The sequence below is a fragment of the Homalodisca vitripennis genome, chromosome 7, assembly GCF_021130785.1.
Source record: "Homalodisca vitripennis isolate AUS2020 chromosome 7, UT_GWSS_2.1, whole genome shotgun sequence".
NCBI classification, from domain to species: Eukaryota; Metazoa; Arthropoda; class Insecta; order Hemiptera; family Cicadellidae; genus Homalodisca; species Homalodisca vitripennis.
Window position 1 is genome coordinate 82,309,697 of NC_060213.1, and position 19,175 is coordinate 82,328,871.

The following is a 19,175-nucleotide window of genomic DNA, read 5'->3' on the forward strand; positions in this document are numbered from 1 at the left end:
TGGTTTAGATTCATCGGCATCGATGGGGTTTTTTCATCTTTGTTTTGTAAAAATTATGTTTAAATATAATGAGAAATAAAATTAGCAGCATTTTTGTTATAGTTATGTTCTCAAACTTGGGTGATACAATTTTAAAACTTGCTTGCTAAATTCACATTAATAGTATATTTGGCAGCAAATATCTGTAATGAATTGAATATTAATACATGGAATCGAATAGAAAGAACTTAAAACTATTCTTGATTCTGTATGATTACAAGAATGCCTTCTAGATTTATATCATTTAACATTTTAGCACAGCAAGTCAGCACTAAAGACATGACGCTAAAACAAGATGATTAGGATTTATTGACTACAAGTCATAGTTCAAAAGCTATATTCATCTTTTGTTAATTGTATTGCAGGTTCATAGCTGCGATGAAGGAAATAAATAGGACTCTCAAACAAAAATGGCACAACATTCTTTGTCAGCCTTGAAATAATAATATAAGCTTAGTTTTACAAGTAATTACCAAAATCTTACTCTGGCCAGGGGTATTTTAGGGGTATTATTAATCAGCTCACTTTAGTAGGATTAATGGCTGGCTGCATAACTGTAATAATTATGGTTAAGAACAATTACAATTATGGTAGAAGATTGCATTAAGTCCTAAAAGGACCTTTGCACATGTTTCATGTGACAGAATATTCAGGATAAGGTTGGGGTTAGGTGCTGCCTCCTGTGAAGATCCCATTGGGAGGGGTAGTGGGTACGCTATATTTCAGTCATCTTGGAATAAGGTAAGGTTAGTTCTGTTCCAGCATCTCTATTCAAAGTAGACATGGGACAGCACTCCTTCATGACCATGCTAGCAACAGCCTTTAACACTAGGGGAGCTCCACCCATTCCAACAATGGGTAGACTAGACCTATCAATCCACCCGTCCTCACCAATATCTCACCATTCATAGTTAGTGATGTGCCACTCCTAGACATCCACAGGATTGCCCAGATATGAGTTACACACCAATTTTTTTATAAACAGTTTAAGTTCAACTGGAAGGTATAAACCAAACCGTCCCAATAGTTGCAATATGTACCAACCAAGTAAACAACAAAGTAAGCCCTAATATAGGTATTGAAACTACTAAGGTGATATCCAAACTAAGGTAAACAAAGTTATTGAAAGTAACTTCAACATTAGCAAAATAAATATTAAGAAACACATTTATAAAATGGTGAAACAATGTAATTCCAGTAATAGTCAAGCTATAATAAAAAAATCTTGAATTGATGGTGCACAGCCTATCTTTCCACTCTCAGTATAAAGCGGGTCAACACCAACATTTAGCGAGTTAACGTTAGGAACATCGAGATTGTTGGATTGCTCTGTTCCGGCTTAATCTTTAGTTGTAGATACTAATTATTTAATTCTACAGTGCACAACTATAGACTAGATATCCCTGAAGGGAACAGGCTTTTTCCTGACATTTGCCATCGTTCAGTGACAAAAAATTAGTAACACTACATTTCGAGATCTGCAATCTGATCTCTTCTTCAGGTAAATTAACTTACCTAACACATAATTAAAATCTAGGTTAAAATAAACAAACCATACCAGATCGTTATGGTATGTCCCATAAGTCAGGAATCACAACCACCACTTAATAAAAACAAAACACAACACTAATTATATTAAAACTGAACTATAGAATACAGGTCACATTGGTCTGCATCCACCAACCAACCAGCTACGACTGGCTGACAAGAGTATTAACGGTGGCAAAGCAGTTAGTTGTTTAACAATGAAGAAGATCACTGAACTCACTTTTATGAACATGGCGACAACCATTGTGTCATTGACACTCATGGTGGTAAGTGAATTTTCCTTTAGTGGATTGCATGTTGTGAATATGGTCAACCAGCATTCATGTCATCAAGCACAACCACTTGGGCTACCTACCTATCAGTGTTATCATGTCATCACGCACAATCACTTAGGCTGCCTATGTCTGTCATCGTGCACAACCAATTGGGATTCCTACTTCTCAGTGTCATCATCAGGTGACACCTTCCAAGGTGACTTGACTGAGATACCGCCCGCTATCCCTCCAACCCACATCACTGGCCTGATTCCTATGGCATTTCAAGCTGAAACTTGCACAATAATTAGTACCTAAATCGTTCCAAGTTATTATAATTTGTAGCTTTAGGTATATTTATTCAATTTTGCCAAACCAGCAACATGTTAGTTTGGCACCTATGAAATTTTGAATCGAAACTTGCACAATAATAAATACTTAATTTGTACCAAAGTATTATAATTTGTACCCTGGTTAAATAGTATCATAAAGAAACAGAATGCTAGGATCTTTAAGATGTATGTAATTTAGACTATTAATTTATCATTTGTCTCATCTTGACTACATTGTATCATCAAGAAACACAATTTTAGAATTTTTGAGATATATGTTATTCAGATATTTATCAATTGTTTTATCATTATATTTCTTAAATCATCAAGAAATAAAATTTTAGGTTCTTAAAAATATAATTTACACCACTTATTTATCATTTTCTCATTCTGATTGTTAAGGGATGTTAAATTTGAGATTTTATCGTGAATATCCCTTAAAATAAAAAAATTGAATCAATACAGTTTATAAGGAAGGGTGAAAAAGGCACTGGTATCTACAGCAAAATAATATGCCCTTAGAAGTAGAGATGTAAAATCAAATAAAAAATCAAATCAAAATCAAATTTATTTCAAAATTTGCAAACAAGCACAGTACACATAATATGAATGAAATTAGTCCCACATGGGCCATAGAGGCTTGTGCGTGGTGACGAGTCAGTTTCTAGTTGCTGTGCACAGCGGTATCGTAATAGTTATCCTTAATAACAAAAAAGAAAACCCAGGTATTTAAGGGTAAACACTCAATTTTCATAAAAGCCGGATATTTTTAATGTTAATTCAAATTCTCATCTCAGAATTGAATTGAAAACATCTTTATTCATAAAGTATACAGTGGTATATATTGAAAGGTGTTATTAGAATAAACTAAAAATCACACATATATAGAAGTTGAAGAGTTCTAGCCTATGGTAGTCTGTGGCAATTTCGTTTCTATGTCTGGTAAAATAAAGTATGTCTGTCACCTAACCTAGGAAATAAACTATCATTACATAATTGTTTAACATGTAGTGTGGTATGAAACACACAAAGACTGTAGACAATCATTATACCCAAGTGAGGAAAACATCAACTGAAACGTCAAAATTTAGATTCATCATGGTTCGTATAGCTCTTTTTTTAGAAGAATTCTATCTTAGTTCCGCTTTGATGTACCACCATAAATAACAATACTAAAAGCGAAAGAAGTCATAATAGAGTGCCTTTAATGCATTAATTGAACAAAATTTTGACATTCGGTAAATAGCATATACACTGCTGAAGTAAATTTACTTACAACATCGTCAATGTGGAGATTGCATATCAAGTTGTCATCAACAATTCGACCTAAATATTTTGGACAAGTTACTTTTTCAAAATTTGATTATTAATATAACTGGGAAATGTGAAACCAATTCAATGGGTAGTAAACTTTTCCCTGTTGAGAACATGATAAAATTGGTTTTACTTGCTTTTAATAATAAATTATGGTGACTTAAATAATTGTTCATATTTTTTAGACTTACAATTTCTTCTTAAGATATCTAAAAAGGGTATACTGTTGTTTTGCTCAATTTCACATGTAAATTTAATAATATGATCAAATGAATTTAGGTTGTGATAAAATCTTGTAGGTTTATTCAATATTGCAAAAAAATCATCAACATACCATGTACATTGTTTTGGGAAATGTGTCATTTTAGATTAGGCTGTACTTTCAAAATGACTGAAAGGTTTTCCCCATAGCTGGGCATCAAGTTGAGTGTAGTAAGATTTTTTACATTGGAATTTGCTTCGATTAGGATACAGTTATTATCATTAAATATTTGTTTGTTTTTTTTTTTAATGTTGAAATTAACCAATTTGTAATTAATTTTGTTGTGTTCTTAATTGGAACATTAGGATAAAATGTTACTACAGCAAAAGGTATGAGCTATTCGTTTTCTTCAACAACAATGCCATTAATTGATTGTATAAAATCGTGTCTAGTCTTAATGGAAAATTAAAGGAAACATTCTAAAGTTTAAAAATGTGTTTATAACCACTGAGATAGAAATTTGTAGGATTTATGAAAATACTATTTAATTCCCACATTGAATTCTCTGATTTATGTGTTTTTGGAAGGCAATAAGTTATAGTTTTGGAATCGTAGCATTTGAATTAGTTTGTTAGGTTAAAGAAGCTTATTACTAAAAATACATGTTTTTCAGGCAGTTATTCTCAATCCACTTACCAATTAAATATGAGCTGATTGGTTATAATGATTCGACGTTGTCTCTATTAGTAGTACAACAAACCAGATGAAATTTTAGTTCTTAGTTCTAATCAGTTCCACACTCATTACATGATTAAACTCATGATTAGCTACAGTATTAAAGATTAGTCACTTGAAACCTATAATATACCGTTTCAGAGTGTAATAAGTAATTGTGCCACATTGATGTACAATAAAAAAATAAATATCAGGGAGAATACATGTTTTCAAAATGAGAAGGTAGTATACATTTTTTACTATACAGTGAGTGAAAAATCAGATTTTGTTGATATTACAACTTACATCAAAGTAAAGTGCATCAAAGTAAATCGTAAAAACCATGAAATTTTGCAAAGATGTTAACATATTGATTGGGGCAGACGCATTAGTGCATATTATAGAGTATGGATTATTCAAGGTCACTCAGTATAGAGCCGCAAATAAGGTAACCTTGAATCTCAAGGTGTAAAGTATCTTAACATTAACCCTCTCCCGGACAAACCCCTCGAAATGCCTCGGCAGGGCGCCTGGCACTGAAGTTCAAACGCCTCCAATTGCCTCCAACTGCTTTATCAACGCCCTCTGCTTTGTGCTGCTGTCATACGGTTGTTTGGGGAACTAATACTGGAAATATCTATTGGCGTGTCATTGTTGCCTTGTTTATTCATAGTTTTATGACTAGGGACGCTATCTAGGATTAATAATTTGAAACGGTTCATTGATTACTTTATTGACGGGGATCTAGTTGTTTAGAAGTACAATTCTTTCTAAATTGTGCTGCTATTTTACGTAATTTGATGAACTATTTGGGACTTTTTATAACCACTTATTTACTGAAATCATTTCGTTAGTTGTTTTCACAAGCCTTTACACTTGGTTCTGTACTTGATAGATGGCAGGTACAGGCACATTTTAATTTACCTCATAAGGTTGATATTTTTTTAAATAAATACAACGTTATTATAGAGGATTTAATCATCTTTGTAACAATGTACAATACATAATAGTTTTATTAAAATAAAGTTCTTAACTTAGTAAAAACACGAATAAGTGTCCCCTCGCGGCAGAGCAGCCGATTTAATTCAGCCCAGTAGCGCCAAAAGCGCGTCGCGGTAATTCGACCAGGAGAGGGTTAAATGGACTACTTTTTCTCAAATATCCTGAAGCTTTACTTCTTCCTGATAAGAGACTACTTTAATGCACATCTGACAATATCAAAGTGTTAGTTTCTATATCATTCAAAATAGCCATGCAGTCAACTATCCCGGCAACTATAAAACACTTAGTGTTGTTAGATTTAATTTTTCAAAGAAAATGTTGAAATCAATATTGTATTTTGTTCTGTGTGTGGAGAAGACACTGTGGGATATGTTGCAGTTAAAAATGGTGCTAATTGTTACTAATGTTCACTACGAACAATGAAGCCGACCATCTATCGGTATCAATGACCTCGTTGAATAAATCAACCTTAAGGTTAGGGAAAATTGAAGCTTTGTAATCACAGATCTTTCACATAATTTTCTGCAGATAACAACTGTAATGTATGAAATTGTGAGATTGAGGAACTTGGATATTGATGAAGAGTTGAAAGCCGATGTCAACGATTGATAACGTGCGCAGGTAGCAGAATTTCTTTCAATAAATATTGAAAAGCTTATACCTAGATACAATAAGTGCTTATTTTGGTAACTGTGTTGAAAAATAGTTTAAGTGTGCTTTAAAATAGTTGTATGCATATTTTTTATTTATTTAAGCATCTTGCTTTCTGAACAATTATCGTATCTAAAATGGATATTTTGTATCAAAAATGTTAATATGATTTTTAAATTTTTTTCCAGGTACAGAATCCTCAGCTACAAGCAGAATAAAGTTGTCCGGAGGAAAGAAATCTGACTCAAGTAATGCAGCTAGTATTACAACTGGACCAACAAAACATGTAAATGGGCAAGAAATCAAACAGACACCATCAGTAGAAAATTCAACAGTAAATAAAACTAAAAATACTGTAATGAATCTTACCAATCAGAGCATTAAAGTAACACAAAGAAAAAGTAATGAAGTTGGAATAGATAAAAATGCAAAATCAAACAATAACCCTTTGTGCTTAAACAGTGAATCAAATAAAGGAGCTCCTGAGATAATACAGAGTGAAATAGAAGATATAACTAGTAATATTTCAAAAGATAAGTCATTACCCAATCCACTCCCTAAAAATGATATCAGTAATAGAAAAGAAACAATAAAAAAACAAATCAATTTTGATATAGCTGACAAAAAAGAAATGAAGGGTGTAGTGAATGCCAGTGTGAATAAAAAAAGAATTAAAACAACTTTAAAGGAGACTAATGAAACTAAAATAAATTATTGTATACCAAATGTAGATACAACTTTAGCCCCATCAAAATCAATCAAACAATCATCAAACTCTACAAAACATAGAAAATCCTCAGACATTTCCAGAGAAACTCCAGTTACATCAAAATTTGTCCAACAATTGAATTGTACCGAACATAGAAAATCCTCAGACATTACAAATGAAACTGCAATTAAATCACTGACAAAGAAAAATAGTGATGCGAAAATTGATGAGCGTGTATCGGACAATGATAAAACTTCAGCTACATCAGAATCAGTCAAACAATCAAATTGTACAAAACGTAGAAGATCCTCAGACATTGCAAATGAAACTGCAATAAAATCATTGACAAAGAAAACTAGTGGTACAAAAATTGATGAGCGTGTATCAGACAACGATAAAACTTCAGCTACATCAGAATCAGTCAAACAATCAAATTGTACAAAACATAGAAGATCCTCAGACATTTTGAATGAGACTGATGTTAAATCATTGACAAAGAAAACTAGTGGTACGAAAATTGATGAGCGTGTATCAGACAACGATAAAACTTCAGCTACATCAGAATCAGTCAAACAATCAAATTGTACAAAACATAGAAGATCCTCAGACATTTTGAATGAGACTGATGTTAAATCATTGACAAAGAAAACTAGTGGTACGAAAATTGATGAGCGTGTATCAGACAACGATAAAACTTCAGCTACATCAGAATCAGTCAAACAATCAAATTGTACAAAACATAGAAGATCCTCAGACATTTTGAATGAGACTGATGTTAAATCATTGACAAAGAAAACTAGTGGTACGAAAATTGATGAGCGTGTATCAGACAACGATAAAACTTCAGCTACATCAGAATCAGTCAAACAATCAAATTGTACAAAACATAGAAGATCCTCAGACATTTTGAATGAGACTGATGTTAAATCATTGACAAAGAAAACTAGTGGTACGAAAATTGATGAGCGTGTATCAGACAATGATAAAACTTCAGCTACATCAGAATCAGTCAAACAATCAAATTGTACAAAACATAGAAGATCCTCAGACATTTTGAATGAGACTGATGTTAAATCATTGACAAAGAAAACTAGTGGTACGAAAATTGATGAGCGTGTATCAGACAACGATAAAACTTCAGCTACATCAGAATCAGTCAAACAATCAAATTGTACAAAACATAGAAGATCCTCAGACATTTTGAATGAGACTGATGTTAAATCATTGACAAAGAAAACTAGTGGTACGAAAATTGATGAGCGTGTATCAGACAACGATAAAACTTCAGCTACATCAGAATCAGTCAAACAATCAAATTGTACAAAACATAGAAGATCCTCAGACATTTTGAATGAGACTGATGTTAAATCATTGACAAAGAAAACTAGTGGTACGAAAATTGATGAGCGTGTATCAGACAATGATAAAACTTCAGCTACATCAGAATCAGTCAAACAATCAAATTGTACAAAACATAGAAGATCCTCAGACATTTTGAATGAGACTGATGTTAAATCATTGACAAAGAAAACTAGTGGTACGAAAATTGATGAGCGTGTATCAGACAACGATAAAACTTCAGCTACATCAGAATCAGTCAAACAATCAAATTGTACAAAACATAGAAGATCCTCAGACATTTTGAATGAGACTGATGTTAAATCATTGACAAAGAAAACTAGTGGTACGAAAATTGATGAGCGTGTATCAGACAACGATAAAACTTCAGCTACATCAGAATCAGTCAAACAATCAAATTGTACAAAACATAGAAGATCCTCAGACATTTTGAATGAGACTGATGTTAAGTCATTGACAAAGAAAACTAGCGGTACGAAAATTGATAAGCGTAAATGTAGTGAAGTTATGAAACCCTCAGATATTTCAAATCAAACTGCCATTAAATCACTGATGAAGAAAACTAGTACAAAAATTGATGAGCACATATCAGACATTGATAAAACTTCAACTACTTCAGAATCCGTCAGACAATCAAATTGTACCAAACGTAGAAAATCCTCAATTTCTAATCAGACTGCAATTAAATCACTGAGAAAGGAAACTAGTGATACGAAAATAGATGAGCATGTATCAGACATCAATAAAACTTTGATTGCTTCAAAATGTAGCGAAATAAGAAGTGCAGAGCATATTACCAATAAAAATAAAATCCAAGACATATTGGGAACGAAAATTAATGTACGTATGCTAGATAAGAATACAATCTCAATTACACCTGGGTCAGAGAAACAATCGGTTGTTACTGTGAACTCGGTGGATAGTACAAAAATTAACAATAACAATATTTTTGCTGTGAATAATAAATCAATAGAACATGATCAAACTGTACTGGATTACTTAAAAATTATGCCATCAAAGAACAAAACAAACTATTGTGGAGGTAAAAAACCTGAAAAGTTAAATAAAAATAGTTGTAATAGTTTAAAACATCCAAAAGATAAAAAAGGTGTATCTGCAGATGAAAATATTAATGCAAGCAAAGTAGCTAGGCTTACTCTGCATGACAAAACATCAATGAGAGAAAATGATCCAGAATTGAATGGTGTACAGGTAAATGACAGTGAGACATCCATTACTACAAATAAAGAAATACCAAATACTCCTACTGAAGTAACTCAGCAAAATTCACAGGACCATGGGCAACAGTTAAATAGTGAATCTGTCCTAATATCTGAACAAAAATCTCTTAATACAAAACAGGTTGTAAGTAACAAACCTGCTGAACCAAGTCCAACTGAGAAAACAAGTAAAGATAAGTCAAGAGTGGATTTGAAGGCATTGCCTTGTGGTTGTCAAAATATTTGCACATGCAACTTTAATAATCTAGATGAAACGGTCTCAACAACTAAAGAAACCTATACAAGTGAACTATCTGTTATTGAAAGAAACAGTGATTCAAGAACTGAAGCCAATGTTTGTACTGGCAATAAAGGAGAAGTAGAAGGGGAACGTATAGAAGTTAGAATTACTAGGAATAAACGGCATAAGCTTTGTTTGTGCAACGAGAAAGTCTGTATTTGTCATTTTGAAAACTTACCTACATCTCCCTTGCAATTGAGAAGTACCAGAAGTAGTAGAAAGGGTGATTTCACATTGACTTTGGTACAAAGTCATCCTGCAGAGTGCAAGACTTCGACAGCAGAGCAGCACACTTTAAAAAATGTTCCTACAGGTACCATTAATTATATTTATAATTTGTTAAGTTAGTGTCTATGAGAGTATATTAAAGATTAACCCTCTAATTGCAACTGCCGTACATACGGCAGTTAGGCTGCTCGCATACCCTGGCGCTACGGTCTATATGGCAGTAAGCAGACATTTCGAAAATCGGTTATTGTTTGCGTATTTACAATAGTTTGCGTTTAAAACCGATTATTAGCCGATGGCAAAATAATCGAGCTATTGATTGAGGTACATTATTACTCAATAAGTCAAACTTTATTCCTCTTTCTATGATTAGAAGAAACATCTTGTGCAAGCAACTGTTTTGACTGTGACCAGCTGACCGAGCCGACTGTCTTATTAGTTACGTCTGCTGTCGTTGTGTTTTGGTGTCTATCTAATTTATTTATTTTTAGTTTATATTTTGTTTGGTTATTAGTAATATGGCTGATGAAGTCACACTTAATTTAAGGAACAAATCTAGTGATTTGAGAGAACTATTAGCTGAATTGGAACCGGAATCCTTATCAGGCTTGTTCAAGGTTAAACTTTTTGTGAATAAAATCACTATAGCAACAATAATAAGCGAGTATTATTATTCCTTATTTTTCCTGAAAACAATTTAGTTTGAAATGCAGTATTGTAAAGCAATTGTACAACAATGCTGAAAATACAGTGTTAGTGGAACTTGTGCAAAAGTTCAAAAAATGCTAAAAAAGTAAATGTTTTTTAAGTAAAAGGGCTAAAACTGTATATATTTTTAGTAAGTATAAAATTGTGTTCCTTTTTTAAGATTTGGAATTATATAAACCTTTCACACATCATGATGAGATAGTGCAAAGTTATACAAAATTCAATCATTTTCTTATCAATAATATTCTAACACAAACATGTTTTTGAAAGTAGGAAACTGTTAATCAAGATAATTTATTATTATTATTTTGAGTATTCTGAAAACAATGATATATAATAAGCCATGTATTGGTTGAATTTCCAGTGTTATAAAGCCATTGAAGAAATGGCTGAAAATACATTCTTACTGGATTTTACACTTAAGTTCAAAAATTGCTAAGAAAAAATAAACATTTTTTAAGTAAAGCCACTGAAACTATATATATTTTGGATAAGGATAAAATCGTGCTTCTTTTATATATTTTGGATTTTTATAAATCTTTCATACATATATGATAAGATAGTGAAAAGTTGTAAAGTACTTTGTTTGAAGTTTATTTTTACGGTGGAAGGATTGTGAAGGACACTACACAGCCTAGTTTGTAATTATGTGTTAGGTTAGTTAATTACCTGAAGAAGAGATCAGATTGCAGATCTCTAAACGTAGTGTTACTGACTTTTTGTTTCACTGAACGATGGCAAATGTCGGAAAATTCCTGTTTTTGTTATAAAGTATGTAAAGAAATTCATATGTAGATATTTAAAAAAAAATAAGAATATATTAATGAATATAAAAATATAAGTTGTATATCTGAAGAATTTTCAGAGGTATGTAACAGTTAAATGTAATTCTTATAAACTGCTAAAAATAGGGTGCCAGTACAGGAGAAGACACCACCAGTTTTAGGGTGAACTAAAGTGGTTGGCATGTGTGGTGTACTAGTTTACAACCCAGGACAACACACATAAAAGTACAGCATTTACAATTTAGAAGATCAGCCTTAAAAAGTAATTATAAAGGTATACAACAATTGTACGTGTAAACTAGTGTATATATTTTAAACTAACACAAAAGGAGAAGTAAAATACAAGGTATGTCCACAAAGTAAGTTCCGTTTGGTTATATTAAAAAAACTTGTAGTACAGATAACAGAAAAATATTGTTCAAAAATCTACAACTCTTAAACTACTTTTCTTCATAACTTCCGGAATTTTGTAGGCACATGTCATAGCATGACAGATTTTGCATGCCTTCTTCATAAAAGTTTGCCACCTGTGTTTTCAACCATGTGGTAACATGTTCTTTCAGCTTGTCATCGTCGTTGAAGTGTTGACCACCAAGGAAAGATTTCAGATGTAAGAAGAAATGAAAGTCGCTAGGAGTAAGGTCGGGGCTGTACGGGTGTTGTTCAAACATGTCCCAACCAAATGCCTGTAGGAGTTTTTTTGTCATGTTGGCAGTGTGAGATTATCATTATCATGAAAAAACAACACCTTTTGATGTTGTTGATGTGTAATCGTAGCCGCTTGTTTTGTATTGTGCGGCGAAATTTCTCAAGGATATTACAGTAAAAATCTGCATTGATGTTTGGTTCCATGGTAAGAAATCAATCAGCAAAATGCATTTTTGTTCTAAAAACAGGAGCACATGACTTTTCGAGTTGTCACGGTTTGCTTAGGTATAACTTTAGTTGGGAATGAAGTGTGCCTCCATTCCATCGATTGTTGTTTAGTTCCAGGGGTGTCATAAGATACCCAAGTTTCATTCCTTGTGACTATCAAAAAACTAAAATCATCGCCGTTTTCATTGTAGCCTGTCAAAACCTGAAGTGCACTGCCCTGTTGTTTTTTGTGTGTGATCTAAGCTGAAAAGTTTGTAAACGGCATCTAATAAAGGGGATAAGTCTTTGACTTCAGGGCAAACTTGAGTAGACTTCTCAGTTACTGAAGCTAACTTATCTGACATGCACAAAACGTATAATGCACTTAATTTGTATTGAAACCCTCAGCTTTAAAAAGACCCTCTTATATTTCCAGCCCAATTCATACTCTGGCCGAGGCAATGTTTTCTGGATTTAGGTAAAAGTATTTAAGGCTGCCCATGATCATTGATTTAATGTTAATCCTGGTGTGTCAGCAGAGCTGATAACCTCAACAAGACATTCTACTGGTTTAATTTCTTCTACTTGTTCGAAAAAAACACAAGAGTAATGTAATTTCTTTTCCACTTACATCTTACGTTGAACACATTATGACTGAAAATTCTCAGTTTGTGTTAACAAGAGCCTCCATCCTCGACAACATTTACTTCATGTTCAAACTGTATGTTGCTTACAAAGGAGTGAAGAATCTACAAGATCACCACTTAGTATTAAAGAGCCACAATAGAGGTGTTTAAGTCTTCAGATTAATCTTTCTTGAGATATCTTGTGGATAGTTAGGCTACGCAAATGCTCAGCCAAATACCATAGAGGGATTATCATCATGAGAGAGAGAGAATATCTTTATTTCACAATCCTAAAGATTAGAATTGGTGTCACATACAGTTACAAAACATACAGATACAAAACAAATAAACAAACAAAATTTAAAAACAAATGTATAACATTTGTAAACAGCAACAACAATATTGCCAATAAATAAATTACTAATATATTAATAACTTTTAATAATCTAAGGGAAAATGTCTGTCCAGTTTAAAAATTCGTTTATGTTGTAAAAAGGCCTGTTCAACAGCCACTGATGCAGTTTCTTCTTCATCACTAGCCCCCACTTATGATGGTTTTTTTTCTAAAAATATGTCCTGTGGTGACTGGGTAAAGTAAAGTTGTTGCGATGCCTTGTGTTACAGTGATGAAGGTCCCTGTTCCGTTGCATCTTCCTTCCAACTACGTTAAGAACTGTTTCTTGTATGTATAAACTTACAACAGTCAGTATTTTCCATTCTTTAAATACCTGTCTACAGCTATCAGGGGTTTTAAACAGGCCATAATTCTTAGAGCTCATTTTTGCAATAATAAGACCCGTTCAAGATCTTTGCTGAGGGAGCACCCCAAACAAGAATTCCGTATCTAAGATGGCTTTCAAAAAGAGCCTGATAGGCAATCTTGACAGTACCAGATGAGCTGATAGCCTTAGTTCTTCTAATTGCAAAAAGAGCAATACTCAGTTTGTTGCACAGATCATTAATATGTGTTGACCATGTTAGGTTATTACCGAAATTTACCCCCAGATGTTTGACTGATGTGGCTGACTGTAGATCTGGAATGTAGGATACCTTTTTTTTTTTGTTGCCAAAAGTGAGTTGCATTGTTTTGCCTTCATTAAAAACGAGATAATTTCTTTGACAATATTCCAGAGCTAAGTTGACGCTGATGTATGAATCTATTTCCAAGGACTGGACTGATTTATTAGCTCTGAGAATTACTGTAATCAGCATACATAACTGAATGGTTCAAAGAAACTTGGCAAATCATTTGTAAATAAAATGAATAAGAGGAGACCAAGAATTGAACCCTGGGGTACCCCTCTATTCACTGGTAGAATGCATGATTTTTATGAGGTAGATCTTCCATGAACAGTGTGTTTTAACTCAACTAACTGACTGCGACCCTTTAGATAATTTGTGAACCATTTTTTTGCTGTATGCTTAATTAATGCCCATGGAATCAAGTTTCAGAAGACTAGTCATGACTGAGACAGTCAAAAGCCTTGCTCAAGTCCATAAAAATTCCTGACACAGTCTTCCCTTCTTCAAGAGCGTCCAATATAAATTCTGATGTTTCTACCGTAGCTGTTATGGTCGACTTTCCTTTCCTGAAACCATGTTACCTACTTGTCAGGATGTCATTAATTTGTAAATGATGTACCAAAACGTTCAAACACTATTTTTTCAATAATTTTAAATGTAGAAGAGATAAGCGAAATAGGTCTGTAGTTTGACACTTTGTCTCTTCTCCCTTTTTTGTGTATTGGTATCACCTTGGCTATCTTAAGTTTTGTTGGGAAGTGACCTTGATATAGTGAGGCATTGATAATGTGTAAGAAAGAGGTAATAAGTTCATTTTTACAGAACTTCAAAAGTCTCAATGAAATTTCATCTATTTCTGTAGAACTTTTAGGCTTTAAGCTTTCAATTACCCTGCAGATCTCTTCAGGTGTTGTTAGCAGAAAAGGCCGTATAACAGTACACAGGTCTATATACTGTACGTTTACTTTAGTCGTTTAGGGTGTTTGGCTGTTTTTTAGTGTTTCTTCAGCCACTGTAACAAAATATTTGTTGAAGTAGTTACCCATTTCTGAAGGGTCTTCAATACTTCTGCCTTCATGTGTCAGTGATATTATATTAGAGTTGTGATTGGTCTTTAATTCTCTTTCACTATTTATAACATACCAAATCGCTTTGCTTTTATTGTCTGAGTTATTTATATGGTCAGTATTTATCTGGCGTCTCAAATTTCTTAAATTCAGATCATAATTCTTTTTTAAATATGATACTTGTTTTTTATCCTCTACTTTTCCACTCAAACGGTACTTTTCTTCTGCAACTAAAAAGTTATTTTTAAGTATTTTTACATCTGCGTTATAAAACACTTTATTTTTGACATGTTCCTTCGAGTTAATTTGAGTGGACAAGTGGTGTCCAGGATAGTTGTCAAAATTGAGGCATCAATTTATTAGGCAAGAATCAAGAATCAAGATCTTTATTGACCATTAAGTAATACAAAATTACAATAGGCTTCGTCAGTTCCAACAATAAAATATCACAGCTTGCTAATACATAAAATAACAATAACATATTATGTGCAATAAATAACACAAACACCAATACTAATATAATACAATACTACATTACATAAAATCTTTAAAATACCCACATTTAACTGTCACTAATATTATATTCTAAAAATTCTCTTATGGAGTAAAATGCACGACTTGACAGCCAACCAGAAACCTGCCTCTTAAATGAATTAAAATCTAATACTCTCCATGATTCAGGGAGTTTGTTAAAAAATTTTATTTGTAAATATTTATGACTCTTTGCATATTTTTCTAGTCTAGGAATAGGCAGAACTAAGTTGTTTACATTTCTTGTTTGATAACTATGGATACCATTAAAACAGAGGAAGTCATTAATATTCTCTTTTACATAAATTAAATTTTGAAAAATGAAAATGCAGGGTACAGTCATTATATTATGAGTAGAAAAATAAGCCTTACAACTACTCCTAAACCCTAAACCAAAAAGGATTCTTATTGCCTTTTTTTGCCATAAAAAAACTCTTTCCGCACCAGTACTACCTCCCCACAAAATATTTGAATACAATAAATGAGCATGAAAAAAACTAAAATATGACATTTTCATCAACTCTTGGCTTACACAGGTCTTTAACTTTCTCAATAAAAAACAAACACGTGCCAATTTTGAGATTAAGTTGTTTGTATGATTCTCCCATAAAAGCTTCTGATCAATAGTGACACCTAAGAGTTTTATTGGCTTTGTCATTTTACTATCTATCTGCATTTGTCTTAAAGTAAACACTATATGTTCTGTTTTACTTTCATTTATTTTAAGATAGTTAGAATCAAACCATACATTGGCTGTGTTAATTACTCTATTAGTTTGATTGAGCACTTTATTTAAACAATTTCCATTTACTAAGATAGAGGTGTCGTCTGCGTACAATATGGTATCACAATCTAAATTAACAGGCAAGTCATTAGTATATAGTACAAATAGCAAAGGACCTAGGACAGAACCCTGTGGAACTCCAGCAAGAACCTCCTTAGCAGATGAAATCTGATTTCCAACCGATACCATGTGCAATCTGCCACACAGATACGTCTGAAAAAATTGTAATTGCTCGTTATTTATTCCGTAATATTCAAGCTTTTTCAAAAGAACACCATGAGAAATTCTATCGAAGGCCTTGCTTAGGTCTAAAAGGGTCATTCCCACAAGTTCATGATCCTCAAAGCTCCTTAAAATCTTTGTCACAGCAATATCTAGGGCCTTAACTGTAGAGTATCCTGGACGAAAACCAAACTGGCTACATGAAAGAATTTGATATTTATCAAAATAATCTAATAATTGTTTTTTAACGCAAGTTTCTACAATTTTTGAAAATACTGATACAATTGTTATGGTCCTATAGTTATCAATACACATTCTATCACCCTTCTTAAACAGAGTTATACTTTTGGATGTTTTTAAGCAGTTTGGAAAGACAGAAAACAACAGACAAAGATTAACTATATACACTAAAGGTTTAATTATGAATGGAGACATCTGTTTCACAATTTTGTTTGAAAATCCAAAAATATCCTCACATTTTGACATCTTCAGAGAATTTACAATGTTACATATTTCTCCCTCATCCACACTTTTCCAACAGAACTTTACCGGAGGACGTTTAGCACTTGTTAAAAACACTTCATGACTTAACCTATTACTACTAGTAGACTGACTTAACTGCAATATTTCTTTACCAATATGTATATAACATATTACACAACATATAGACACGATGTTGCCTAATAAAGTTACATGCAAAAGTTCAAGTCTATAACTTGAGTCGTTCTTGAGATATCCAGTGGAAAACAGAGTCAAGATTTAAGATGTCTTTATTAGTAACTAGCTGACCCGGCGAACTTTGTGCCGCCTTAAAGGCAATATCACATGATCACATTTTTTACTTTTTAAATTAGGATAATTGTAAATAAAAAAATATAATTATTCAATGATTCTTTATTTTTTATTTATTGTAGCATCTTGTGATAAACAACATTTTTTGTTTTTTTATTAGGCGCGAAAACAAATAACGCGGACGGTCTTCCGACCCGTGGACATGCCACATTTAATTAGCCATGGGAAACACATGGATGTTTGAGATTAAGAGCACAAACTTTCAATGATTGGCCTTGTGACTTATTTACAGTCATGGCGAATGCAAGACGGATCGGAAATTGAAACCGTTTAAACTCAAATGGCATGTCGGGTGGGATCATCGGGATCCTCGGAATGAGAATTTCCTCACCTTTGAGTATTGTGGTGTAAATCAAATTGTTCATCAATTTACTTACCACCAAACTTGATTGTACCAAGCATGATTACTACGGAACCAATATTTAGTTGTAAATTGTGCCAGGTACATCCAAGGAGTTTAAACATTCAATTGGATAGTTGGTGGCATCATCTTCATTTGTTACACAGTCAACAGATTTGAAATAATGCAGTGTACCAATGATCTCATTCCGAATTATGTAGTTTAAGTCATCTACATCTTTATTCTTAGCTGCCAAAATTGCTCGCTCACTCAACCATTCATTATTTTTGAGGTTAGTAATGATGTTTGGGAATAATTTGTTGATGAGTTCGTCTTTCGATGAGACAAAGTTACAGATATTCCGAGGAAATGAAATCAATCCGCTCGATTCGTCGACAGGTACTCAACCATTACCGATAGTCAACAAAACTCAGAGAAATCTTCAGCAGATGTATCGTTCAGCAATGCAACTCTCATGTTTGTTGTCAGCTGAAGTTTCCTAACATAGCGCCATAGATTCGATGATTTGAAGCAAGCGTTTATTTTGTCAGCAGTAGTCGATCTGGGCATTACTGGCAGTGTTTGGCGGAAATCGCCAGACAGTAAAATAGTTGCGCCTCCAAAACATTTTGAGTCATTACGTAGATCTTGCAATGTTACGTTAACTGCTTCCAATGCACGTTTATGCGCTATTGTGCATTCGTCCCAGATGATGATCTTCGATTCTGATAAAACTTTCGCCATAGCGGAGCGCTTTGCAATGTTGCATGTTGGTTCTTCAACAGATTGAAGATTTAACGGCAATTTTAATGCAGAATGTGCCATACGACATCCTTCTAGCATTGTGGCTGCTATTCCAGAAGAAGCAACTGAAACTGCAATGTTGGATCTTGCACGAACAGTGGCTAAAACTACTGACATGAGGAATGTCTTACCAGTTCCACCATGTAAATATAAACCACCGTTTCCATCATCAATTGCCTTCATTAATGTATCATAAACTTCCTTTTGTTGGGGGTTCATCAGGGCCACATTTGTTTGAACTACTAAATCTAATTCCTGGTGATCATATTCACGTTCCCATTCCAATTCTCAAATAAATGCGTCATTCATTTTACGATTTGGCACTGGCATTCCTAACATGACTAATAAACTACCACACATGAGATAATACATGTCTTCGATCAAGAGTAAGGCCCGATAATGTATCTCCTCATTCATTTTAAGATCGGAATTTATTGAACTGAGACGAATTTGATGTAAAATATCTTCTGCCATATGATCCTTGTATTTTTGCCACAGGTTAGATGGGTTTGATGAAAAGCATATCGAAGTGATGATAGCAAATAATGTACGTATCTGACTTGGAGATGCAGAGATAACTGCTTTGAATTGTAAAAAATTAAAATTTGATTTGTATTATCTGGATAGTAAAGTCTATGCTTAACAGTGATTGCAGAAACAATTGAAACAAAATTTGCTGTTTCTCTTAAGCTTACTCTATGCTTT

The 19,175-nt window shown here is 33.2% G+C and overlaps 1 protein-coding gene across 7 annotated transcripts in view; it reads left to right on the top strand.

Annotated features, from left to right (window-relative positions):
* LOC124365999 overlaps positions 1-19,175 on the top strand; it is an 86,934-nt gene that overhangs the window by 15,590 nt on the left and 52,169 nt on the right. For 5 of the 7 annotated variants that reach the window (XM_046822173.1, XM_046822172.1, XM_046822174.1 and 2 more), the window contains exon 3: positions 6,245-9,958. The exons of the other annotated variants lie outside the window; for them this stretch is intronic. In XM_046822173.1, the coding sequence (XP_046678129.1) occupies positions 6,245-9,958 (3,714 nt within the window). The remainder of the gene's footprint in view (positions 1-6,244; positions 9,959-19,175) is intronic. 7 annotated transcript variants of the gene reach the window in all.